Source organism: Chamaea fasciata, unplaced genomic scaffold, assembly GCF_029207755.1.
Source record: "Chamaea fasciata isolate MVZ Bird 193981 ecotype frontalis unplaced genomic scaffold, bChaFas1.0.hap1 SCAF_5, whole genome shotgun sequence".
Classification (NCBI taxonomy): Eukaryota; Metazoa; Chordata; class Aves; order Passeriformes; family Sylviidae; genus Chamaea; species Chamaea fasciata.
In genome coordinates, this window is record NW_027094090.1 from 14,797,811 (window position 1) to 14,823,543 (window position 25,733).

Here is a 25,733-nt window from a genome sequence, read left to right on the forward strand (position 1 = left end):
AACTGCCCCATATTTTATTCTAAATGTAACATAAGGCAGGTTGATAAAATTAATTTGAAAGAAATGATAGCTTCTCTTAGAGGTAGAGATCAACTTTAATTATCATTGAAAGCAAATTTTTGTTAGATTAAGTCATACCAACTTTAATTTGTTACTGACATGAGATACTAATAGACAGTGCCTGTGAATTGTGCTAAGCACTTTAGCACTTCCTGTCATAGCATTACTTTAGCACTGTAAGTCATCCAATGCACTGTTGATAACACAAGCATTTCTAAATATAAAATACAGAAATCTTCAGAAATATTTTTATGCTAACTTTCATGAGTATATTAGTTTCCTGACAATACGATGACTCCAGTTTATAGGTGTTTTAAAACTACACAGGAGCTGATACTGACTTGTGTGTTACGTGATTTGGTGTTTTATAGCTGGCACTTGGCAATGTAATAAGTGCACTGGGAGATAAAAGTAAGAAGGCAACTCATGTACCATACAGAGATTCAAAGCTTACAAGGCTACTTCAAGACTCTCTTGGGGGAAACAGGTATGAAAATTGGAACATTTTATACATTTCATTGTGAATGAGCCCAAATGAGAACATAATCCTGCAGAAAGTAAAATGAACATTAAATGACAATAAAAATCTTGTTGGAGGAAGGTTCTGGCGATAAATTGTCATAAAATAATGCTGTCAATAGAAGGAAAAGAATTTAAAGAGATTTTTCCTTCGTTCTTTTCAGTGCTATTTTTATTTTACTAGACGTGAAGCTTCAGGTTACTTAGAAGTTACCATTTTCAGGCAAGTTCTTCCCATGGAAATATCTGGAGATTGTAGATAGTACAAATGTCAGGTTTTGTTTACAGCATATTTTAAAACTGTGATGAGTTTCTCCTTTAGCGGTTGGGCGGGGTTTTTTGTTGTTTTGTTTTTTAAATGTCAGTGAATTATTTGCTGTGACTGCCATGCACAGGACCTTGGAGTCAGTTTACCATGGTCACTTCCATCATTTAGGGATTTTGTATCTCAGCCTATGAGACATATAATCATCTGTTCAGTTACCTGATGTTGGTTTGCAGCCCACTAAAAACAAAGTAGTCTTTCACCAGGGTTGTTTGTATGAACCATTTGCATACATTCTGCACATACAATAAAGGAAAGCTTTGACCTCTGAAGGCTTTATATAAGGAAACCTTAACAAATTTATTAAAATAATACAGATGTTGTATTTGTAATGTTATCATGTAAAAATATAAGAGGGACCACAGCTGAGTGTATTTTATTAAAGGTAGTACTCTTGTTCTTTTATATGATCCAATATGCCTGGCTCTACTTTAGGAGAGTAGGAGGTTTTTTAACAAAGGAGTAGGGAGAAGTGGAACAAAATTCTCAAACTGTTGCTGCGCTCTTCAGAGAGGTAACTTTAGCAACGAATTGAAGCACAGCAGTGTGTGGGAAAGAAGAGCCAGAAAAAACAAGTAAAATAGTAAAATAAGGGCTAGACACTTTCAAAAGTGCAAAGGGGATGAAGACACTTCAGAATTACAAAAAAAAAAAAAAAAAAAGTCAGGAGAAATCAAACAGCATAGCTCTTCTAAGGTCTTTCTGTAAATAAATTCAAAAAGCACTTCATTAATTTTTTTAACAAATACAACCAGCTAGTGAGCATGTTTTTTCCAAACTCTTCTAAAATTGGCCTTTTGTATCAATACAGTGTTGACTCATGTATTTTTGTGTCTCCCAGCTCCATGGCTCCCCGCCGTGTTCTTCAGGAGCAATCACAGAGTTAAGTGTGCGGTGGGTCGGGGCAGCCCCGGCTGGCAGCTGAGCCCCGCACAGACACTCCTGCCCTGCTCCTGGGAGCGAATCACATGGGCAGAAGGGAAAAATGTCAGGGTTTGACATAAGGACACTTTATTAGATAAAGCAAAAGTCAGTTATGCAAGCAAAATAAAGGAAATCATTCACTTCCTTGGGCAGGCAGGTGTTCAGCCATTCCCAGGAAAGCAGGGCTCCATCATGTCTTATGGTGACTTGAGAAGACAAATGCTGTCACTCTGAATATCCATCCTCTTCCTTTTTGCTGCCCCAGCTTTATATGCTGAGCATGATTCCATATGGGGTGGAATATCCCTTGGGTCAGTTGGGCTCAGCTGTCCCAGCTGCGTCCCCTCAAACTCCTTGTGCACCCCACTGGTGGGGCAGTCTGAGGAGCAGAAAAGGCCCTGACTCTTTAAGCCCTGCTCAGCAGCAACTCAAACATAGCTGCTTTATGGACCCATAGTATGTATTTCCAGCACAAATCCAAAACAGCTCAAACCACCTGCTCTGAAGAAAATTTTACTCTATCCCAGCCAAAACCAGCACAAATGTACAGGTAGCAAATGCTGCCCCTGAAGGATTTAATGATACTTGTGTGAATTCTTTCTGTCTTTTTCTGATTGATGAGAATTGTGTGGATGGCTTCCTTTCCCCCAGTTTTTTTGTATGTGACATACATGCTGAGACATCTCAAATCAGCACTTTGCTTTCAAGGAAGATTGTTTCATATATATTTATATAGAAAACCCTCACATTTTTAATGGTTTCTTATTTGGGCTTTGGCAATCAAAATGTGTGGGAAAGCTAAATTTTAACAAATACGCAGTTTTTTCTTCTGCAGAATCAGATATAGATTTCTTCAAGCCTGTTCTGTAGCCTTCCAACTTCCACCCTAGGTATAACTATCCACATTGCTGTTTCTCTCTTAACAAATACTTAGAGAAATTTACTAGTAATGATTTGGGTTAGGTTGTAGTAAATTCTGAGTTACAGTGATGAAAATATTGTATCACTGTACTGTTCTCACAATAATTCTTATTTTAAGTATAATACTGTAACAGTTCTAAAGCAGCACTTAAATATTAACATTTCTTGAATTATTAAAAGAAAAATATGGAACATTGGTGTTTTAAAAGGAATGTTATAATTTATAATACAAAAAAAGAAAACCTTCCTATCCTCAGGAACAGTGGAGAACAATTTAAAAAATGGTGACATAAAAGAAGTAGAACAGTGTCAAAAAACCCCACTCCATTTTACAGTTCAGATAGGAAACTGGTGTTCAACCTGTTCAGATTTCAAGATGGACACATTGCAGCACCAGTCCTCTGAGATTTAGAAAAATAAGCGCATTCTCAATGTCAGAATCAAAAACTTTGTTCCGAATCTTGCATGGCCTTATCTTGAGAACTAAACCAGTTTGGAGAACTGATGCAAAGATATGGGTGAGAACTGAGGAAGAGCTGCTGAAAGTGAATGTTCTTGGTAGCCCCAGGCTAATTACTCTTTCTAGCTTAGTTTCCCTGTGAACGGTGAATATAATTGTTTGCCTCACACAGTGTTGCAGGGATTCATTAGTTTGTTTCAGTCTGGAATTATTGATAATGAAGATCACAATCCAGCCTGCCTGATGCAGATGTTGCTCCTTTCCCCCGAGAGACAGTTCACTCTTCTTACATAACTACCCAAGCTATGACAAACATGGAGGAGTGTACTCAGTCCATCAAATGTAGATGTTTTTCCCTTTCTGTTGAAAATTTAGGCAATGTGTGTACTTTCAGAGTGATCTGCAGCTGGAATTCTGGTTCTGACCCTCTGGGCTTTTTTTACCTGATGTGAAATGAGGATGCTCCAGGGAGTGAGGGAAGGAGCCTGTTGAATGATGAAAGCACTTGGTTGGAGTGAAAATTGTTTTGGGTTTTTTTCTGCTTTTGCCCTACTCATTCCTACTGGTCTATCTGCTTGATCTTTCATTTGGAGCATAGAATATGTTCTCATCCTGCAATAATATCCCATGATGGGATGGCTAAGGGATGTTGTAGGAAACTGAAAGGAGGATGATTGTTCATATGCCTCTTGGGCCAAGAGCTCAGGTCCTGCTGCTTTTTGTTGCAGAAAGTTGCTCTAAACGGTGATGTTATGAAATGTGGTATAAATACAGTTATAGACATAGAGCGCTAAGGGTAAATCCTAGTTTTGGGCTTCTGTTGGAGATGAGTTGGAGTGGAGAATTCAGCCAGTTTGGAACCTGAGGTAGAGAACAGTCACATTAGGCATGTATGGACAGGTAAGATGAACATTTGGGCATCTTTCAGATGATGTAGGTAAGCAACTCATGAATTAGAGTAGACAGTCCTGACGGCTGCATGTGCAAATCATTGTCTAGGAATTTAGGTTGACTATAAATTCCTTAATCTCAGTTTATGTGTGATTAGGCAGACTGAATGTAATTTGAGAACTGTTTCTGGAAACACCAATTAATTGCTTTTACAATTTCATGTGTGGAACAAGTAATAATCGAGTATCTCCTATGCTCTGCTAGGGAGATACAAGATGTAGCACCCGCTGACCTTTGTAGTTCACAGTTTGCAGTGGGTTAGATGCAGAAATATTTTCACAAATACTATGAAGTTGCTATTCTTGTTTCACCTTCTGCTTGAGGCCCTGTTAGCTTCTCTCTGCTCTTTTTGTTCTTGGTGTGTAATGCTGATCTATGTTTCTGACTTCCAGTCAAACGCTCATGATAGCCTGTGTGAGCCCTTCAGATCGAGACTTCATGGAAACTCTGAACACGTTGAAGTATGCCAATCGGGCGCGGAACATCAAGAACAAGGTGATGGTCAATCAGGATAGGGCCAGTCAACAAATAAATGCTTTGCGCAGTGAGATTGCACGGCTGCAGATGGAACTCATGGAATACAAAACAGTAAGTTTATCCTCTTAGGATTTCTTCTGCTTTAAAATGCTTGTAATTCCACATATTTTTTTTTTCCTGTTGACTATTTCCACTTCATACACTAAAACCATTGGAATTGCAACCCTGACGTAAACAACGCTTAATTCTAGTGATTAACAGATGTTTTTAGAAAATGTAGATTGTATCCCCAAAGAAAAGAGATGTCAGCAAATATCAGTGGTTTTTACTGATGATGCTGTTTGCTTTTTGAAAGGCAATGAGAAAGTCACTTCCAAAGCAAAAATGACCAAACCACAACTTAGATTGATGCATAAGTGAACGTGCACAGTTACTGTGTATTGCTTTTGAAAACTTACTAGACAGCTAAAACAGTTTGTGTTCTAAAAACCTAATCTCAGGTATATAAGGCAAATACTCATGCCTATTTCTTCCTGAAATTCATTCAGTGTTTTTGGCAATAAAGATCATTACCAAAGAGGATCACCTTTTGCTCTTCTTGAGGTAATATTCTGATTTGATAAAGAGTTATCATCTCATTTTTTAACCTCTTCAAGAACTTGTATTTCAGATTAAAGTGGAATTACACAAAACCCAGATGCTAAGGTGTTGGCCCAGATATCAGTCTGTTGAAAACTGTCCCTTTATCAATCATAGTTTAAAACAACTTTCTGAGGGGTTATCTTGTGCTATGAGTGTCTGGTTGGAATTCTAAGTCATCTCTGGATTGCATTTTTGAAGTTAGAATTTTTTTTAAGTGTAGGTCAGCCTTGACTAGTAATAAAATATTTTAACTTTCTTAAAGGGTAAAAGGCTTATAGATGAAGAAGGCGTTGAAAGCATCAATGACATGTTCCATGAGAATGCAATGCTGCAAACAGAAAACAACAACCTGCGTGTTAGAATTAAAGCAATGCAAGAGACTATTGATGCTCTCAGAGCCAGAATAACGCAGCTTATGAGTGATCAGGCCAACCAGGTGCTAGCCAGGACAGGTATGCTGTGAATGTGCATAAACTGCTTCTTAAGTTCATGAAATTTAATTATATGTTCTTGCTTCATTGATCCCTTGGAAAGAAGAGATGCCTTTTTATTAGCAATGTAGGACCTCCTTTGGCAGAGATAGGCCCACATGTGATTGTTTCTTCTGTTTCTGGAAGGGTTTTTTAATAATTGATATAGTTTGGTACCTTGATTTGACCATCCATTTAGAAATGTGAACAGGAAGCATGAAATAATATCTTTGTATAGGTATTATTTGTGTGCTTAACCCCTGTGGTGGTTTAACAACCAGACCAAATAAATTTGACTCCAAATTAAAACTCCAGATAAGTAATTTTGATTTAAGCATTGTTAAAATGCACTAATATGGAAAACAAGTTACTGGTAGTCATGTGGTGATCACATGAGAGAGGAACAAAAAATGTAATTCAGTTTAAGAAGGAATGCTATTTTACAAATAAGTTAAGATTTACGTGTGTAGCCCATGTGATTGTTTCCCTTTGCTGGTACCTTGTACCTAGTAACTATATTCAGATATTTATACTGTTACTGCTCTTTCTTAATCTTTCTCTTCCCTCATTCCCCTTTTCTCTCTGTCCTTCAAAGGGGAAGGAAATGAAGAAATTAGCAACATGATTCATAATTATATCAAGGAAATTGAAGATCTCAGGTATTTGCATAATGTGTATTTGCACAATTTTTATTTAAAAAGATAATAGAAGTGTTAGCAATGCTTCAGCTGTTTTCCTGTGTGGTGATTACTTTAGGAGAGTGGTCCTTCAGCTTCTAAGACCATCTGGTATTGCTCTTGCACCCAAAAATGTAAAATGTTAGAGATCAAACTGACAATAGAAGTGAGAGTAAGATGTTGCCTAAATTATGGTGATAACTGTTGCACCAAGAATAATAAAAATAATTCTTTTATAACTTTATAGCCTCATGTAGAAATGATAGTACTGAGAAATTACTTGTTTAAAAAATCTGTTATAAAAAAAATACTTCCTTTTAAAATTCAAAGACTCTTAAATATTTGAGATATTTTCCTTTATCTATGTCTTGGGCATATGCTGTGCAAAAAATTATCTGGCCTATCCTCAGTTAGCGTTAAAGCTTTTATGTAGCTTTCATATACTATGTAAAGCTTTTATGTAGCTTTCATATACTATGTGTGTATTCAGAAAGCATATTCAGGTATGTATCTGGGTGTGTATATATATCTGTGTGTATGTTCATACAGACATATTTTCATGTACTCTGTCTAGGTTATATGATATATGTACAATATATATAACCATTGTGTAAAATGGTATTTTAAGGGAATTTTCTATTGTATTTTTTCAGACTTCACCTTGGTTTGTAGTTTCTTTTAGACTGAATGTAATGCATTGAAGTTACAGAGGCAAAAGAGTGCACATCTCATGTACTAGCAATACTTGTAATTCATGGTCTACAATTCTTTCTTTTTTCGTTTTTTATTAAGAGCAAAATTATTAGAGAGCGAAGCAGTGAATGAAAATCTTCGACGCAACTTGTCAAGAGCTTCATCAAGAGCCACGTACTTTGGTGGACCATCAGCATTTTCTGCTTCTATGCTTTCCTCAGAAAAAGAGACAATGGAAATTCTAGATATAGCCAAGAAAGATCTAGAAAAGCTGAAAAAAAAAGAAAGGAAAAAGAAAAAGAGGTGACGTATGGATTATAATGCTGTTTTTTCTTTCTTAGTAAAAATGCCTATTTTTTAAACTACTGAGACTTAAAAAGGCTTCTTGTGTGGATTTGGACCCTAAACTGCTGTTCCTTCAAACACTTTACATGTTGAAGTTATAGTTTTTCTTTTGCATCTTTTCATCCAGTGAAGTGTGCAGTATTTGTAGGATGAATGTCTCCTTTGTAATGAACTTTTCTAAGTAATTGTGCACAATGATAAAAGCACAGGTTACTCTCTCTAAATTTTGATATTTTAAAAAAATCTTCTAAAGTGCACCTGAAATTTAACAGAAGTTTGAAAAACTTAAAATTTTTTTTCAACTCAATGTCAAAACTGCTTTCTGAAGAAAAGATATTCTGAATAACTGGGGATTCTTTGGTAGCTGTTGGAATGGCTTCTTTTGCTTGATGTTTTGCTTCTATAAATGTTTTTTAATTTGAAGTTTCCTAATTCTCTGTGGCATCATGCTTTGCTTTTTTTTTGCTGTCCAACTTCTCATCTACTAAAATCCTCATAGACATTGACATAAGTGCCTGTTTAGATAGCAGTTAGCACAGCAAGGCTTTGCGTACTCGGATACTTTGTGTCCATTCAAAATCTCTCAGTTTTAGTTGAAATTTTCCATGCTTCTGATCTATTACTCTTTTTAATAGTGCTCCTTCAGAGTTCTACAACTTCAGAGTAAAACTATAGATAACACTTTAAGCTTGCAATAGTCAAAGTATAAAGTAGGTGAGGGTCAGTCATATCTTTAATTTTAGGTCCTATATCTTATAAATCTGTTCACCATGCAAATGTCTTACACTTTTAGAGAACACTCATTTTAAGAGCAACTAGATTCTTTGCATATCATTTTTCAGGAAGCTCTTAGACTTTTATGGGGATTTAGATAGATTTTGTCTCATTTTTGTATGAACCTGAGGGCAAGATGGAAGTATTAAATGAAATCAGCAAAATGTTCTGTCCTGTATTCAGCCAAGCACTTCAGTATGTCTAACTGTAAATGCAGGAACAAAGACATTTGATTTTGTATTTTTTAACACATTTTAAAATCAAGCATGCATTTAACTGCATGCTTAGATAGAGCCTCTGTTGTTAGGTTGTGTTTTTGTGGTTTGTTTTTTTTTTCCCTTTCTCACACCAGGAAAATAATATTGTGATGGGATGGCCTAGTAGTCTGATCTGAAAGTAGGGAGTACTTGCCATAAATTATTTCTGAGTTCAGTTTTGAATCCTAGCATTATAGAATTAGAGAGCTATAGAAAAATTGAAGTTGAAAGAGACTTCTTGATGGCTCCATCTTAAAGTGGGACTTGTGTTCTATAAAATGGGGTCATGCTCTTCAAAGTGCTGCTAAGGTTTGAATCTATCTACTGTCCGATCTGCAGACTGCTTTGTAATAAGTATTTAGAAATTTCTGAGGTGCATGGTTTGGGAGGAAAATTTCTTAGATGCTAAAAAATATTAGAATTTGAGGGATTGTACATTGTCATGCTTGTTATCTGCAGAGTGCTTCTATCCAATTAGTGAAAAATCTGTTAAGATTATATCACTGTGAATTTTTATTCTATTGAAATTTCAGGAATTGGCAGTGTGTACATTAATGTAATGCACAGACACTTGGCTCTGCAATTTGAGGGGGATTCTTTATTTTAATTCTGTCTCCTACAGGCATTAAGTTACATTTACTCTACTATTTCTTTTTAGTGTTGCCATTCTTTTAAAGTTGTCTAATTAGCATTTTTCTATTAAAATGGGATGGTAACCCTAGCTACTAGTTCTGCCCCTATGTGCTGCCTTTCTTGGTCTTTTGTTTCCTGGTTATGCGTCAGTATGACAAAAGGTCTGTAATTGTAAATACATAAAACTTACTTAAATTGTTGTGAGGTAGCCTGAAGGCCTAAAAGCAAGGCTCTGAATGAACAGCAGGTATGTACTGCTGTATATCTGTGGTCTTTAATAAACATCTGTCATAAAGTTCATTGGAAACAGTTTACACAGCAGTTATATTTTGTCTACTGAAAAACTGACATAATTGGAGTGTCCCACAGTGTGACTTACCCACTGGAAGCCCCTGAGCAAATCTTCAACATTCCTTTCAGTTATCAGTCAGCCTTATATACCTGGTAACCATTTCTGTTTTCTTTTGACTCCCCTAACCCTTATTAAACTAAATTAGTGATGAAAGTTACATGGGGTTCAGCGTGCTAGCTCCTGACTGATACCGAAGAAAGAGGGCAGGCAGCATAAGCAGCAAAAAGCAGCAAAAGCTCTTACTCAAAACTTTGTCACAATGGAAAATGAGGAATTTCAGTAGTTGATGAATTTTAAGCCATTTCTATGCTCACATATGTTGTGCAGAGTTTTTTTTACTGATAAATCCACATTTATTCAAGAGGAAAAAGTACAGGCAGAAATACTAATATTTTGTCCATCTCATTGCTTCTGGTGCATGTTTTTTGTTAATTTATTAAAAAAATAACAAGAAATTATTGACAAATACTTTCTGAATCCCAGAAAAATAAGCTGCAGTTTCCTACTTTTTATTTAAAAACAAACAACAAAACCCAAACAAAAACATAAATGCAGTTTGAAGATGTTTTTGTATTAATTATATTCAGAATATTAATACTGAAATTTTCTTATTCCTACTTTATATTAAAATATGTTGTCAGCATATATAAAACTAGTGCATTGGGTTTTTTGCTGATATGTTCCTGAGACTGTATAACTTTGGGTCAGTGGCAGTCTTTGCAGTTTTCAGTATTTTACCAACCAATTTTAAGTGGAGAAAGAGGAGAAAGCTTTTTCTAGAATTGAGATATTTTCTTAATCCATTATTAGAAATAATGTGCTAAGTTAAATATATTGCCTAAAATTTCTTCCTTAGTGTAACTTGAATTTACACTTGTTATCCGTGGCAGATTAGTTAACCTACATATGCTGCTTCTTTGTTTTCTATTTACTTTCCAACTGTTCAGGATGTATTGCCTTTTTATTACTTATTGTCTCTTGATGGTATCTTTTAAAATTTCATTTTAAACTCCGCAAGCTCATATATATAATTTTTTTACCTTCTTATCACTTTTGCTTTTCACTGTCTGGTTTGTTCTTCATTGGCTTGGCCTTCCAATACTGTACCTCGTGCTTTTGAAGGCTACAGAAACTTGAGGAAAGCAGTCAAGAAGAAAGAAGGTTGGAATATTTCCCAGGTTTTTAATTACCTGTCATTTCAATTAACTGGTTTTCGTACATGAAAAGAAGTTGGGCAGATTCATAGTTGCTTAAGGAGTAGTTAATTTTCAGAATTCTTTCTTGGATTTTCACTTTCAGCCAGTGTTTTAACTGGAAGAAACCTCTCTTGTGGAATTGAGGTTGACTCTGGATTTACACAGTGTTGAGCAAGCTTTTGTGGGGAGGTGGCACCTTTGGGAATTCCTGTTGAATTAATTGTTTTCTTTCTTGCATGGCCAAAGTGAAATGAAAGGCAGGAGGAAGGTGCAGTAGCACATATAATGTGAAATATCTAGCAGGCAGTATATGACAATAATAATTTTGGCATGTGAGATCAAGAGTGTCTTGGACCATCACACCTCAGTGAAGTCTGCTGCTTTGGTTTCTGAAAGTATGTGACTGAAGCCTTGATCATTCTTCCTATTCTGTTTCAGTCAAACCAGTAGATGAATAGTCACTCACAGAGAGCACTTAATTTGAGGGCTCTAAAAAGAGAACTATATTATGATTAAAAGTGAAACGAAAGGAGTTTTTATTTTTCTGCTATCTACTTTGATCCAAAAAAAACCCCACCCACTGAATTGATGCAGATTATCTGAATCCACAGACCAGTAGCGTACGCATTAAGCAGTACAGTTCCGCCTGGAAGAGCCGCTGGCTCTCCTTCCTCCTGTCTCTCCCCTTTCTTAGGCAGAACACAAATTCTCTGTAGTGGTTAGTTCTGTACTGACTGCAGCTGGAAGGGAAACTGGGGGTTTGCCTCAATCTACATGAGGATTGCAGATAAGATCCATTATCTTTTAGGCTTAGTAAACAACATAGAACATGTTCTGGTTTGAGGAAGATGAGAATCTGTGGAAATGAGATTGTATGACACAGTGTTCCCTGTTAGGCACTTTTTTGTATACAAATCTGGTTAGATTTAATGCCAGGGTTGTCAGCTGCTGCTTGAATTCAGATGGTCCAAGCGAAAGCTTTCTGCCTTGTGCATGGTCAGCTCGTAACTGTTAATGAGTAGGGCAGAAGGGAATCAGTTAGCATTGAACAGATTAAAAAGTAATACAACAGAAAATTACATTTACACAGAAGCACTGTGTTACTCAACAGGCACTTTTTAGATTTGAACTCTGTTTTAAAGGTGTCACCAAATTATGTCTCAGATCTGCTGTATATTGCTTGTCACTGCACTGAATATTGGAGTTGCCCAAGACTTTGATCTTGAATCTGAGTTCCTCTTGGTATCAGTGGAGGAAGATGTGCATTTCTAGTTTCTGTGCCTGCTCTGTGACAGCCAACCTTGCCAAACTTTTACGCAACTGAAGTTAGTTGAGGTGGATTCCATATTATACAATCCTAACCACATTTCTTCATTATTACTCCCTATGGTATCTGGCTCTATTCTGTCACAATTTCCCATCCATTGGAGCTTTGGGTTTTCTGCATGTAGATATAGAGGGACTAATATCTGATCTGTGACAATTTGCAGAGTGCCATTGATTTTTTGTTTTATATTTGCATGTGATGTCTTAAATGTGCACTTAAAAATGTTAAAACTTGCCCTAATGGGTTATACACCAAACCTTTAGAACAAAACAAAAAAACCCCTGCTGTAAACCCTTTTTATTGTTGTATTAATGCCTATTTTGAGGATTCCCTTTAGGTCAAAGTAGGTAACTAATCAAAAGAGTGGTTATAGTATGATAAATTAGGATATTGTTTAAGGTTTATTCATAAATTTTAAGACTAAGTACAGTATGCTCTGTTATAGCTTGAAAGTGTAGGAATACTTGTAATATATGTTGTACTTGCACACAATGTTCTTTTATTGTTTTGTAAAAGCTACTCTGGGTACACTGCAACTTCCATGCTAAATGAGTACTGCTGTAGTATATGGAGATGTGTATTCTGATTGTCCCAGTTGTGCAGTATGCTGGAAAAATGTGTTAATCATTGCTATTACCTTGCAAACCAAGATTAAGAGAACTTCTGCAGAAGTTTGGAAGTTGTGTTATACCCATGCCCAACACCTGTATGTTTTTCTAACTACACTTTAATTTTCATCTGTATTTGGAATTACAACTTACTGGTTTGGGGGATGGGAAACACTTGCCATTTCAGTTGGTGAATAGTTTGTGTCTGCCTCTTCTACTAGTGTTAAAGAGGATAACACAGACAACGAGCAGGAGAAGAGAGATGAAAAAGGCACTTCAGAGAGAGAGAATAATGAATTGGAGGCTGTAAGTATTTATAAGTGTTTGGTTTATTTGTTCATTGTCTGTTTAAGGATTTACAAGGTTATAGAAAGAAAATTAGGGATGGACTCGGTGAATACTGCAGCTTCACAGTGATAGTCACAAATGATTGAGGCATGGAAAAATGTAGGGGTGCTTTAATATCTGTGTGTTTTGTAGGAGGAAATTCAGGAAGTCAGCGATCATGATGATGAAGAAGAGGAAGATGATGAGGATGAAGATGATATGGAAGTTGTTGAAAGCTCAGATGAATCAGATTCTGACTCTGATGAAAAAGGTGATGTCAGTGCAATATTCTGTAGAGTTTTACAAATAATATCTGTCAAACCTCAGGTCTTGGTAGGCAAGAAAGTGTGTCGTCAACTGTCTGTCTGTAATTCTCTGTGAAGAGTATATTCAGTGAATTATTTTTTTAGTTATGGTGCTAAAACATGTAATAAACAGCTAATCAAATGTCTCTGTATGCGTTTTGAGTTGACCAGAGGCCATCTGGTGTTTGATAATGTGTTTTTTCCTTGATTAAGACATCCAAAGTGTAAGGTTTAAATACTGGTTTATTTTTATGTCTCTGGACTAATCACAAAGGTGATAGCTCCTATCAGCTCATTTGGAAATTGAGAAGAGTTTAATTTTGAAAGGCTGGAAGCCTGTCAGCCTTCTTCATTTTTATATGGTGAGAGTCAGAAACAGCATCACCAGCACTTCTCTCGTGTGAGTTGGGCCAAGTGGGCAGACCAAATCTCTTGGTTTCTTCTTGTTTAAGAGTCACACAAACCATTAGTGGGTACCTGAAAAATAGTAATCCTCAACTGATATCTTTATTCTTAGGCACATAATCCTAAAACAAAAAATAGCCCAATTGGCTAAAGAAGTTAATTAAACTTTCATTAATTTATCATGTGGGTTAGTACTTTTTCCTTGCTTTTTCCTCCTACTTTTTCCCTCGACCATTCCACTTCCATAACTGAGATGGTGTCTCTCTTGTGAGAATTCTGACTGTGTCTTTCTAAGGGTTAGAGAGGGGAAAGTCTTCATTTGGAGTCTGCCAGCAGTCGGTTTTTTGTATTATAACTTACTGGGTTTATGAATGACAGTTATTCTTCAGCCCTGAGATGTGGCTGAAATCCTGAAGCCCTTTGGATGGGGATGGTCAGATTGGTGATGCTGTGATTTAAATGTGAGTAGTTACAACATAGAGGCAACTGTGATCCAGTGTGACATCTTTAACTACCTCTTCCCCAGTTCTAGGATTGAGAGTGTTTAAGAAGGAGACTTTAACATGAATTGTAGATAAGAGGTCTGTGTGGTGCATTGTGATTTGTGTGGAATCCTCCTGTGCACAATATGTATTTGCAGTGACCCTAAGATTGCAAGGAGTATCTGTAATCATGTGGTCCTTGCTGTTAGTTTAACAGAAGTCTTTCTGTTTTAGAAAATTATCAAGCTGACTTGGCAAATATCACCTGTGAAATCGCCATTAAGCAGAAACTCATAGATGAGCTAGAAAACAGCCAGCGAAGGTTGCAAACACTGAAAAAACAGTATGAAGAGAAACTAATGATGCTGCAACATAAAATTCGAGACACTCAGCTTGAAAGAGATCAGGTTCTTCAAAACCTGGGTAAGAAGTACAAAATCATTGATCCTGAATAAGTGGTTCAAGTTGAACTGTTTTCTTCTTTCATTTTTTTTTTCAAATTTGATGAGAAATTGCAGGAAACAGAAATATGGTTTGTACCCATAATGCCAGAGAATCATTCTTTACTCATTCTAGTTTCTATTAGAATGGAGAGAAATTTTTTTTTACATATATTGCTGCTGACAGGTATTTGATTTGGGTGAATTAGCATTTTCAGTTTTCTGAGAGGTCTCATAATCCTGGAGATAGTTCCTGAATTAAAAGGAGTTTTTTTGTGTTGTTTCCTCCCCACTTTCTTTTTATTTGCATAAAAATAAGAACAAGGTTCAGTGACCTTTCAGAGATGTTTTACTGACCAAACCTTTGTGAATATGTATTAGTATTGAGTGACAATCCACCTATGACTCAGGACTCCCAAGCCACAAATAACTGCACTTTGGGAGTGCTGTGGAAGGTATTTTGTTTGTTTTTTCTCTTTTAAACATACACTGTATATGCTTTAAGGTTATACACTGTCTAAGCTTTTGCTGTTCCCCTGTTATTCCTTAAACCTTCCCCATTGATCAGTGTCAAAGAGGCTTGATGGCTTTTAGGAGTGTTGTTATAATCTGGTGTACATATGTATGAATTTGTGTATTTGTGCTTTCAGGTGCTCAGATTTGTTGCAAAGAAGTCAGAGGAAAGTGTTAATACTTGATCTCTTATCTCAGAATGCATACGAGGTGGAAAGTTCAAAGCAGTGCAGGTGGCAGGACCTAGAGACAAATTAGGTTGTTTTAAAGGTATTGCAGATAATGCTAGAGCGGAGGAAGTAGTTATCTGCTGTGGCTGGCAAAGTAAAAGTACCCTGAACAAAAGCAGATTAAGAATTCCTTTTTGCTCCAGGTTCTGTAGAGACCTATTCAGAAGAAAAGGCAAAAAAAATCAAGTCAGAATATGAAAAGAAACTCCAAGCCATGAATAAAGAACTGCAGAGACTTCAAACAGCGCAAAAGGAACATGCACGATTGCTTAAAAATCAGTCCCAGTATGAAAAGCAGCTAAAGAAACTGCAGCAGGAGGTGACAGAGATGAAGAAAACCAAGGTATATTTCAGTAAATTGAAGTGTTGCACAATGAATGTTTACTGAAAATTGGGTTGAAATCTCCTGTGCATCCATCTACCTGATAACTCTGTTCTTGCTGTTATTGGCTTGAAAGTCTGAAAATAGAAGAGGTAAGAACACCAAGCTGTTCCTAGAGGAGAGGGTGGCTTTTAGATTTAATGAACAGAAATTAAGGTATCATATGCATAAGCTTGCACAGCTTATTAGCTGTTACTTTGCACTGAGTGAAGAAAGAAGACATTAGATGGAAGAGGTAAATGGCTAAAAGCATGTAATATACAGGAAAATGCCAATCTGAAGAGAAAACTATATGGTTGGGTGCAGGGAGCAGCACTTAAGTATGAACCGCTTTTCTAAGTGATGACCTCTTTACAGGTTCGCTTGATGAAACAAATGAAAGAAGAGCAGGAGAAAGCTAGAATGACTGAATCTAGAAGAAACAGAGAGATTGCACAGCTTAAGAAGGAGCAACGCAAACGAGAGGTGATTTGACAGATAAAGAACTTTCATTTGCTATAAGCACCTGCCATTGTGATGTGCTGCTTGCAGGCACACAACGTGTATGCATTCACTGAGGCTGGCATGTACCTGTATATTTTTACCAGTGAAAATGCACAAAATTTGGTTTGATTTCCATACAAACACAGCTCCTAGTTTCAGGTGATAAGTTTTCCATTTCCTGTTGTGCTTATTGTGTATGTCTATCAATGTTATCAGCGAATTAGTGATAAGTGAATCTTCACAAAGTTGTTGCTACCACCTTGCTTGCATGGAATTATTCTTTTTGATAGAATTGATACAGTGAAACATTTATTTTTGTTCTGCACTAGGAAGATCAAGAAACAATCATTAGTTGAGTCTTCATGTCACAGCAGTTTTGTAGATTTGTATTAATGTGTAGAGGTCTTTTTTTTTTTGTTTATACAATGCTGTCCTTGTGAGAGATAATAGAAAAAATATAATGTGCTGGTCCTATTTTTTCACAGCATCAGCTCAAGCTTCTGGAAGCTCAGAAAAGAAACCAAGAAGTTATCTTACGTCGCAAAACTGAAGAGGTACTGTGGTAAAACAGTGATGAATCTTTGAAAACAGAATGATGTTGTATTGCTGTAACTTAGAACTCTGTTTTGGGGGAGTTAATCGTGTCTTTGCACTGTGTTTCAGGTCACAGCCCTTCGTCGGCAAGTAAGGCCCCTGTCTGATAAAGTGGCAGGAAAAGTGAGTCGAAAGCTGAGTCTGCCTGAGCATTCCACGCAGGAAGCAAGTTCTAGTTTGTCAGGAGAGCATGATGGCTCCAGAACAGCAGCACAGCAGAAGATGAGAGTTCCTCTTGCAAGGGTTCAAGCATTGTCTGTAACTGCAACAAATGGAACAGGGTAAAGGTTAAAACTTTCTAGGACACTCTTCTAAGAACTGAAATTTGTGTGGACTTTGTAGCACATAGTGTTGTGTGATGATATATGCTGCAGGAGCTGTTATTTGTCAAACTGTTATCATGTAATGCTCATAAAACGGGCATTTTACCATTATCAAATGCAATTTCAGTTTTCCGAGTTTAAGACAATAATATAATAATAAAAATGGCATTAAAGGACAAGTCACATAAACTGGATTTTGAAATCCTGAGAGTTTTTGAATATGCTCTTTGAGAGAAATTACCTTGATGGTCCAATACCAGCAGTGTTGAGTTCACAGGAAAACTTGTTGGAAAAAGCAGTTCAGTGTATCCGGTTTATTTGTGCTTTTTCACTGTGGTTTGAAGCAGATCTCCTTGTTAAACAGGGAACAACACCTATGTGGGATTTGAACTCAATAGTGCGTCATGAAAGGTGCAGTGTTTGATACCTGTTTTTCAGGTGCAGCATGTTAGAGTGGATAAAGGCAGCTCTCTGGTGCAGGGAAAACCTACAAGAACTTCTGCATGAAATTTTTAAGTTGTTTGTGAAAAATATTCCAGCCTGATCATTTCAACATTCAAATTTATAACTGCACTACTTTAGACTTAGCTGTATATTTCTTTTGAATGTATCACAGAAAGAAGTACCAGCGGAAAGCAGTGACAAGCAGAGTTTACTCCTCCAAGGCAGCCAGGATGAAGTGGCAGCTACTGGAACGCAGAGTGACTGATATCATTATGCAGAGGATGACTATTTCCAATATGGAGGCAGATATGAACAGGCTGCTTACGGTGGGTGATCTGCTGTGCACTGTTGGCTGTATCTTTGTATTAAACAGGGAGCACTGCAAATACGTTGCTGTAAATTAATAGCTGTTATGGCAGCACTGGCAAAGTGGGTGAAATCTACTGCAGTCAGTGAAGACTCCAGTAAGCATTTGAACTATGGGGTTGCTGTGCTTAGTAAGAACTAAGAAGCACATTAGTGGCATCATGTACAAAAAATTACTGTATTCACCTTTGTAACTTCTTCCTATGGAAATCATATGTTAGTTAAACTGTAGCAAATGAAGGAAAACAAAAAGGCACTTCAATGTTCTAAGGGCTTACTAATTCCTTTTTCTGTAATATTATGTCTTTGTGGGAAACAGCAACGTGAAGAACTCACCAAAAGAAGAGATAAGCTTTCAAAGAAAAGGGAGAAGCTCATCAAGGGTGGGGGTGGCAGTGAAGCAGATAGAAATGTCCAAAACATAAATGAGGAGATGGAATCAGTAACTGCAAATATAGACTACATTAACGACAGCATTTCTGACTGCCAAGCAAACATTATGCAAATGGAAGAAGCAAAGGTAGGTCAAATATTATTGCAAAAATGGTAAAATGGGGACAAGAAAACACAACTCGGTTAGCCTTGAAAATGTTCTCATTTAGAAATTAGGGGTTTTTTGTCTGTGTTGTTGAGCCAGGAAGTGAAGATTGGTAAAAACTTTTATGTGAAGTTTGAGATGAAAATTTATACAATTGATACCTGAGTTTTAGTGTCAATAATGTAATGCAAGTTAAGGCTGCAAAGAGTTTAAATGTCAAAGCTGTTGCTTTCTAGTATGCTGGCAATAAATTAATATAATTCTTGGGACTTTTTCACAATCTGACTGGGCTTATTCCTATGCACATAGGAAGAAGGAGAGACCTTGGATGTAACAGCAGTGATTAATGCTTGCACTTTGACAGAAGCTCGATATTTGCTTGATCACTTCCTTATGATGGGTATCAATAAGGTAATGTGTTAAGTGAAGTGTGTGTGTGCCAGACTACAGCATGTGCCGGGAGCACATGTGTTGAGCTGACATAAAGATGTGACTAAAGTGTGTTAAACAAAGCAAAGTTGGTTAATGTTACTGAGTTATGCTGATTCTCTTGAGATCTGTTGTCCTCTTTAACCTACTGCCTGTTTTTCCAGCCCCAGTAGAGCCTACTTCACTGTATTAATTAGCTCATGCTGTTTTTATGAGAGCACTAGCTTTTTGTAATCAAATAAATCTCTGTTTTTCAATAAACTCCTGAAGAGAGCTCAAATGTTTTTTTAAAAGACTGGCTCAACCACTTTGTACAAATATGAACCTCCAAAAATTTGTTTTAAATTATGTGTTGATTAATGACATACTTCAATCAGAGTAGAGCCACAGGGATTCTTCTGAAAGTCTTGGGGGCATACGTTTTCTTTCAGATATTCTGAATAAGTATTTGACAGCTTGTAACCCTGTGCACACATGTATCCTGCTCTTGCTACTGCTTTTCTTTCTGTCTGGAGGATGGTACTCAGTCTCATTGAGACAAATCAAAGATTTCAATGATACTGAAACTGTCTTTGCATCAGGTTCCCTGACCAATTCTCTGGGGTTTCTTTTGCATTCTTGATTCACCACTATGCAGGTAATCCAAAAATTTGAGGAGAAAAGAAAGGGTAAAGAAAATTCCCACAATCACGCTGGCTTTTGGAAATTTCAAATCTTGTAATATTCTTTCAGCACTTGGATGTGTTTGAAAAGATCTAAAGATCTTGCAACTGAGTTAATGTGAGAAAGGTGCCTCTGACTCACTCTGTTAACAATTTCTCTTTATGATGACAAAAAGCTCCATTATGTGAATGATTCTATCATCTTTTTGTATAGTAATTATCACACAGAAAAGCTGAAGGGATTTTTTTTTTCAAAATCAGTCATACCTACTGTCTATTCTATTGTTTGTTTTCACCTGCAGAAAGTGTCTATTGATACGTAGCTTAAGTTCCATCTGAATGTAGTAAATTCATAGGGCTACACTTGTTACTCAAGCACTAGCACTCAAAGTCGACTGTTGCCCTATAAGCCTTTGAGAAGATGTCCGTACCTTGATTTTTCCATTCTGTTCCTTTTGGAATTGGGAAATCTATTTGGAAACCTTCCCCTGTAAATTTCTTTGGCTATATTTTCTACAACTAAAAAATTCCAACCAGTCCATGGATTGAGGGAAGTTTCCTTAGAATGAATTCTGTCATAAGTTAGGCCATAAGATCTTTCATTAGAAGCCGAAAGTTCACTGAGTGATTGTGTAGGAAAGATTACAGTTCTGGGTCCCACCTTGTCCCACTTTCATCTCCCCCTTGTTCATTGTCATAGAGTATCATAGGTAGTAATTTTTTACAAAGCAATTATTTGTGAAAAGTGGAAGTGTTGATCTTTCAGATGCCTGGTACTCTAAAAAAATGCAAAGACTCTGAGTTGCACTTGGGAGTCCTGTCCCACTTAGCCACTAGATGCATATTTGCAAGGCAGTCTGAGGAATGCAAGTTAAAGGAATGCTTAATGAGTCTCTTTAAAAGGTGAAGGAAAGAAAAAGACCCTTTGTTGACACATGATCTTCAGGATGTGAGAAGGTGGCTGCAATGTACACGATGTTTGTGTTTGTAGCTTTTTTTTTTTAATTTTGACAATTTTCATTTTGCAAAACAAGGGTTGTGATAAAACATGTGTCATCTTTCTTTCTTCTAGGGTCTCCAAGCAGCTCAGAAAGAAGCTCAGATCAAAGTTCTTGAGGGACGCCTTAAGCAGACAGAAATTACTAGTGCTACTCAAAACCAACTGCTGTTTCATATGCTAAAAGAAAAAGCTGAATTAAATCCTGAACTTGATGCTTTTCTGGGTCATGCTTTGCAAGGTAGTCTTTTCATTTTTTTTTCTGAATAGTCAGCTGCATGTCATGTTTGCCTTTTGTGCATGCTGTACTGGGCATTGTAGACTATTTCTTTTCTGAATAGATGCTGTATTTTAACATCTTACACTTCACAATTGACGTGCATATATGACATTTTTAAGGAGACCCTCTCAGCAGTGAAATATAGAAAACAATTTTTTTTTTTTACTGAGATTTTTTTATATGTAAATAATCTGCTTGCTGTTTTTACAATTTGGAGTTATTTTAACTTCTGAATGTGAAATTTGAAAATTCAATCCCATTCAGTCATCATATGTTAGGAATTTTGGATTGGCAATTTATGTCGTTACGGCATCTATTCTACTTCTCATGAGATGATACTGAGAAAAATTTAGAATACATTTGGGTACTTTTGTTTTATTTCTTTTTGTAAATGGATATTGTTTTGATTGGAATGTTGCTTTTTTTTCCTTGTTGCTGTATTTACACAGACCTAGATAGCATACCACTGGGTAAGTATGTTTAGCTTTCTGTGTACTGTACAGCTGCATGAGTTACTAATTCATTCATGTTCACTAACTGATGCATCTTAGAATTTGTGAGCGTGTGAAGTTTGCATGAACTATTCTGTAAATGTACTCATTATCATGAGCTTAAAGAGCATTTCTTGCTTTCTGAAACCACCCCTAGCTCTCATGGTAGTAGCCCTTGTGGTAGTTAAAAGTGAAGACAGTAAGCAGAGCTGTATTTCAAATTTATAACTTGGTGCTTGCAAACCCAAAGTATATTCAGACTACATAAAACTATTTTGTGATATGCTACTGTTGTGACAAATTCTGCTCATCTTTTTAGGTTTGAAGAAAAGGTAATTCTTAACTTGCAGATAATGTTAAACTTTTTGGAGATAGATCATTTGGTAATGTAAACATTGTACAGAATGCAGGATTAGATCTCACTTTTTCAATTGGGTTTAAGTTACTGACTTCACTGATTTTGAGATAAGTCTCTTGTTGCTGTTGCTTTAAAGTTATTCCCAAATGAATTAAGCTTATTTTCTTCCCTCTAAAAAATTGGCTGTATTTGGAACCTGAGAAAAATATTCCTGTTAGCAGTCATAATTCCTTTTGTGTTGTCTTGTGCTATTTTTAATCACATTATGCTGTCCTGTGGTAGTTTGCACAGCATTTCAAGAGCACAAATCTACATGGAAGTGTCTAGATCATAATCTAGGGATGGTGAGAACATTACTGGCTTCCTGTTGGGTGACACCTAAAGATCTGTGTCAGGGAATCTTGCTGCATGCAGCCAGTTATTTATTCAGGAACCTCAGTGGTTTGTAGTATCACAGGGTCTCTAGAACAGGCCTTTAAATGTGTGTGCATGTTCACCCCTGTTGGAACATTGTTTCTTCTGACAGCATTGCATTTTCTTTAGCTCTGGACAGGCTTTTACTTATTAACAACATTTGAAGCAATGAAAAGTCACTTGCTAAATGTATTGAAAAAGTAGCTCTGTCATCAGATTTTTTGTAGAGTGTTATCTCATGAAAGAAGCTTTTTAACATTTTGCAAGCATGACTTGAGGCTTTCAGAGTATCTAAGCCACTCAGCACTCTGCTAACACTTTATAGGAAGGAAATGCAGCAGAATATGTGCACTAAACCTAGGTCCAAGCTGAAATCCCAACTGTTGGCATTCTGTGTTTTGTGGATCACTAGTGACCAAACCTTTTTGGGCTGCAGGGAGTTCAGACACCACTGTAGTGAGGCTTTGATGCTGGGGTTGCCAGCTGGTTTGCAGGGACTCTCTTGGTGCGGGGCCTGACACAGTTCCTGTAGGTAGAAGTGAGTGGCAGCAGATCCTGAGAACTATCTCACCAGGATGCCTGACATCTCAGTTGCAGAGCACAGAGAACCCTATCCCAAGCAAAGAGCGTTTGTGGTTCGCCCTCTTGATGCCTGCTTTCAGATCAGTATCTTCAAAAGTTCTTAGCCATTTGAATATACTTGGCTCAAAAAAGCTTGAATATTCCCCAGTGTAGTTGTGCACTTGCATTCAAGTGTAGACAAGAAGAAGTTTCAGTCTGCAAAAAAGTACATCACAGTCTCAGGTTTTGACTTGAATGGATTTTCAGTGCACACTGGCCTTGGTGGATGAACTAGCTGCCATTCACTATCCCATCTGCTCTTGTGAAGAGTTAAAATGACCATGAAAATTGAGTTTTGAATGTTCAAGTGACTCCTCTTTGAGGAATTGTGGGAGCTGGTTTTCCTTCCCACCTGTGACATATGGACATTCATGGATGTGACTCACAACCATCTATGATTTTGAGAGGGCTGGTCAAATGTCATCTTCTCTGGGTGAACTGTGCTGATGTATGACATTGTTCTGGTACCATCCAGCTGCTACTGCATGAGGATGAAGACGAATAATCAGAAAATTCTCCACCTGTTCTGCAATCATTGGTTTACTGGCAGCTATTCCTGCAAACATTAGTGTCTTTACTAACTTTATTTCTCCTTTCATCTCTTCTCACTCTTGCAGAATCTTACTTTTTCTACCTTTTTGTTGATTCTATGCACTGGTTTCTGTCGTGGGACTTTGGGCAGACTTGCTGTGTTGAATTGCAAGCAAACTGAAGAAACTCATCAGGTCACGTTAGAGGGAGCCTGCAAATAAAATCCCATCTTTTGTGGTCATTCTACACTTTCTGCTTAGTTACCTGTTAAAAGAGATCACAAGTTCTTTATGAGGAGGGGATAAAGTAACATAATTCTAATAGGAATCCTATATTTTTTAAATTACATTTATTTTAGGGATGCTGCTTCTGTTTTACTGAAAGAAGCAGTACTCAAAATCCCCACTTTTGCAGAAGGCATATAATAATAGCAATAATAGCAATAATAGCAACAACACTAATAATAATAGTAATAATAATAATAAGTATTGAAAAGTTTTAATCTGGCCTCAAATCCAGGATGGAACAAAAAAACTCCAAAAATTCAGTGCTATTCCTGTGACCCTGCTTTCTTTATAATACTGTTGTATTCCTGATAATTAAGATTATATCATTAAGATTAATACAGCAGTGAGTAACTCTGAAGTGCATTGTTGGTGTTTGTTCTAGGTTAATGGTTTTAACTTTTTTCAGGAAGCATGTTTTGATGCAGCACACACAAAAGGCAGTATTTTCCTTCTCTTTCCTTCTCAAAATTCAACTGAAAGCTGCAGATCTTTTCTTTCCTTTCTCCAAAGCATGAGCTTGCACTTAAAACATAGACAAACCTGTTTTAGTATGGGTACAAATATATTGCAAATGGTATCTGCTTTTTCACAGAAATTAAGTAAAGAAATTCAGTGTCTCTACTAGTAAAGAAGAGGTGTAGTGGAATGTCATTACAAGGTTATTTAATCCTTAATATTTCATGAGTATGTTAAAAAAAAAAGGAGTTTGCGTGCAAAAATGTGTTACCTATGTCCTTGATCTATGCCTAAAATGGATTATTAGAATAACATGCAAGTTAGGGGATTTGCTTCCCCAGAAGTTTGAAACTGATTGTACATGTGCCCTTGACTCATTGTCTCAGCTTAATGTTTTGCACAGTTTGCATGCAGACATGTTAATTGGATGTTTGACAGTGTTAGTGTGTGGCATGCATGCTGGTTTTGTCTTCTGTGGACAGGTTTGAGTACCCATTTTTGGTTCAAAAACATTTCTACTGAACAGCTTCCTTTAGAAATTAATCTCTTTAGGACGCCGTTCTATAATATTAAAGTGGTAGCATCATCCTCTTTTGAAACGAATCCCTATATACTAATAAAGTGCTTGCTTCTTGTCAGCTCAAAAGGTGGCACTCTGTATCAGAGGAGGCTGAGCCTCAGCTCACTAGCTAGTTAAAAATATAATTTTATTTTTCATTATAGCCAGATTGATTCTGTCTTGGAGGAAGATGATGGAAAAAAAAGAGGAGAAAGAGACATTCATACTGTCCATTGATTTACATCTCCCATGTCTTGCATATAATTTTCTTTGCTTTATCTGCTTTCTTTCAGATTTCCTTCTAGAATTTCTGTTTTCTATCATCTCTGTTGCTCTGCTACAGTAGATAGAGGACCATGTTTGGCACAGTATGCCTAGATGTATGATGTATTTAGATTGTATGAAAAAAATTAGTAGATGTGCCGGGAAAATTCACTGGGGGCTGGATAGAAAATAGTCAAGATATTTTGACTCTTAATCTTTTGTTCTCTGTTCATCTACATTCAACATTGTCTGAGTTGTTTTGTATAGCACTTAAAGCCTTCACATCTAATGTTACTCTTTTGGAAATTTTCTAGAAAATTTGGAAGATAGTACTGATGAGGATGCCCCATTGCATAGTCCTGGAACAGAAGGAAGGTGAGCAAATCTTTGTTGCTACTGATTCTAGAAAAATTACTGTAATTTACTCCTTTTGTAATGCAAAATCATGTATCCTTTAGAAAATATCTCTTAACAGTGTTCCATTATACTTTGCCCACGATTTCAGTAGAAAGAAGAATAAAATAAAAATCACATCTGCAAAAAGTATGACTTTGTGTATAAAAAAAAGTATAACTGTGATGCAATTTTTCTTTTAGTTCATTATCTTCAGATCTCTTGAAGCTTTGTGGTGAAGTCAAGCCCAAAAGCAAGGTAGGATGTACAATGATGATGCTGATAATTCTTCTACATGCTTTTAAGTGGTTCTATGATTGTATAATAATTCATAATTTAATGATACCTTCTGGAGAATGCCCTTGCTTTGACCAAGAGACTTTGATGAATGAAGACGTGCAAAAGGTGAACTGATGTACTTTTCATGTGATATCTGTGCAATATGATTTTATGTGACACTCCTCTCTAAGAAGCTATGATAAAAATAACTCCTTCAGTATTTGGGGGTTAAGTTATTCGAATTCCAGGAAGAGATGTGTTCTTCCAGG

The 25,733-nt window shown here is 36.7% G+C and overlaps 1 protein-coding gene across 7 annotated transcripts in view; it reads left to right on the plus strand.

The window, feature by feature from the left end:
* The window catches only part of KIF21A (kinesin family member 21A), an 87,436-nt gene that overhangs the window by 38,674 nt on the left and 23,029 nt on the right, over positions 1-25,733 (plus strand). For 4 of the 7 annotated variants that reach the window (XM_066182922.1, XM_066182916.1, XM_066182920.1 and 1 more), the window contains exons 7-26: positions 432-547; positions 4,553-4,748; positions 5,542-5,731; positions 6,345-6,408; positions 7,219-7,422; positions 10,603-10,641; positions 12,833-12,917; positions 13,092-13,209; positions 14,365-14,553; positions 15,457-15,656; positions 16,053-16,160; positions 16,664-16,732; positions 16,842-17,053; positions 17,712-17,865; positions 18,225-18,425; positions 18,753-18,854; positions 20,607-20,772; positions 21,261-21,281; positions 25,107-25,167; positions 25,389-25,443. In XM_066182922.1, the coding sequence (XP_066039019.1) occupies positions 432-547; positions 4,553-4,748; positions 5,542-5,731; positions 6,345-6,408; positions 7,219-7,422; positions 10,603-10,641; positions 12,833-12,917; positions 13,092-13,209; positions 14,365-14,553; positions 15,457-15,656; positions 16,053-16,160; positions 16,664-16,732; positions 16,842-17,053; positions 17,712-17,865; positions 18,225-18,425; positions 18,753-18,854; positions 20,607-20,772; positions 21,261-21,281; positions 25,107-25,167; positions 25,389-25,443 (2,550 nt within the window). The remainder of the gene's footprint in view (positions 1-431; positions 548-4,552; positions 4,749-5,541; positions 5,732-6,344; positions 6,409-7,218; positions 7,423-10,602; positions 10,642-12,832; positions 12,918-13,091; positions 13,210-14,364; positions 14,554-15,456; positions 15,657-16,052; positions 16,161-16,663; positions 16,733-16,841; positions 17,054-17,711; positions 17,866-18,224; positions 18,426-18,752; positions 18,855-20,606; positions 20,773-21,260; positions 21,282-25,106; positions 25,168-25,388; positions 25,444-25,733) is intronic. The other 3 variants (XM_066182917.1, XM_066182918.1, XM_066182919.1) reach the window with 3 other exon arrangements.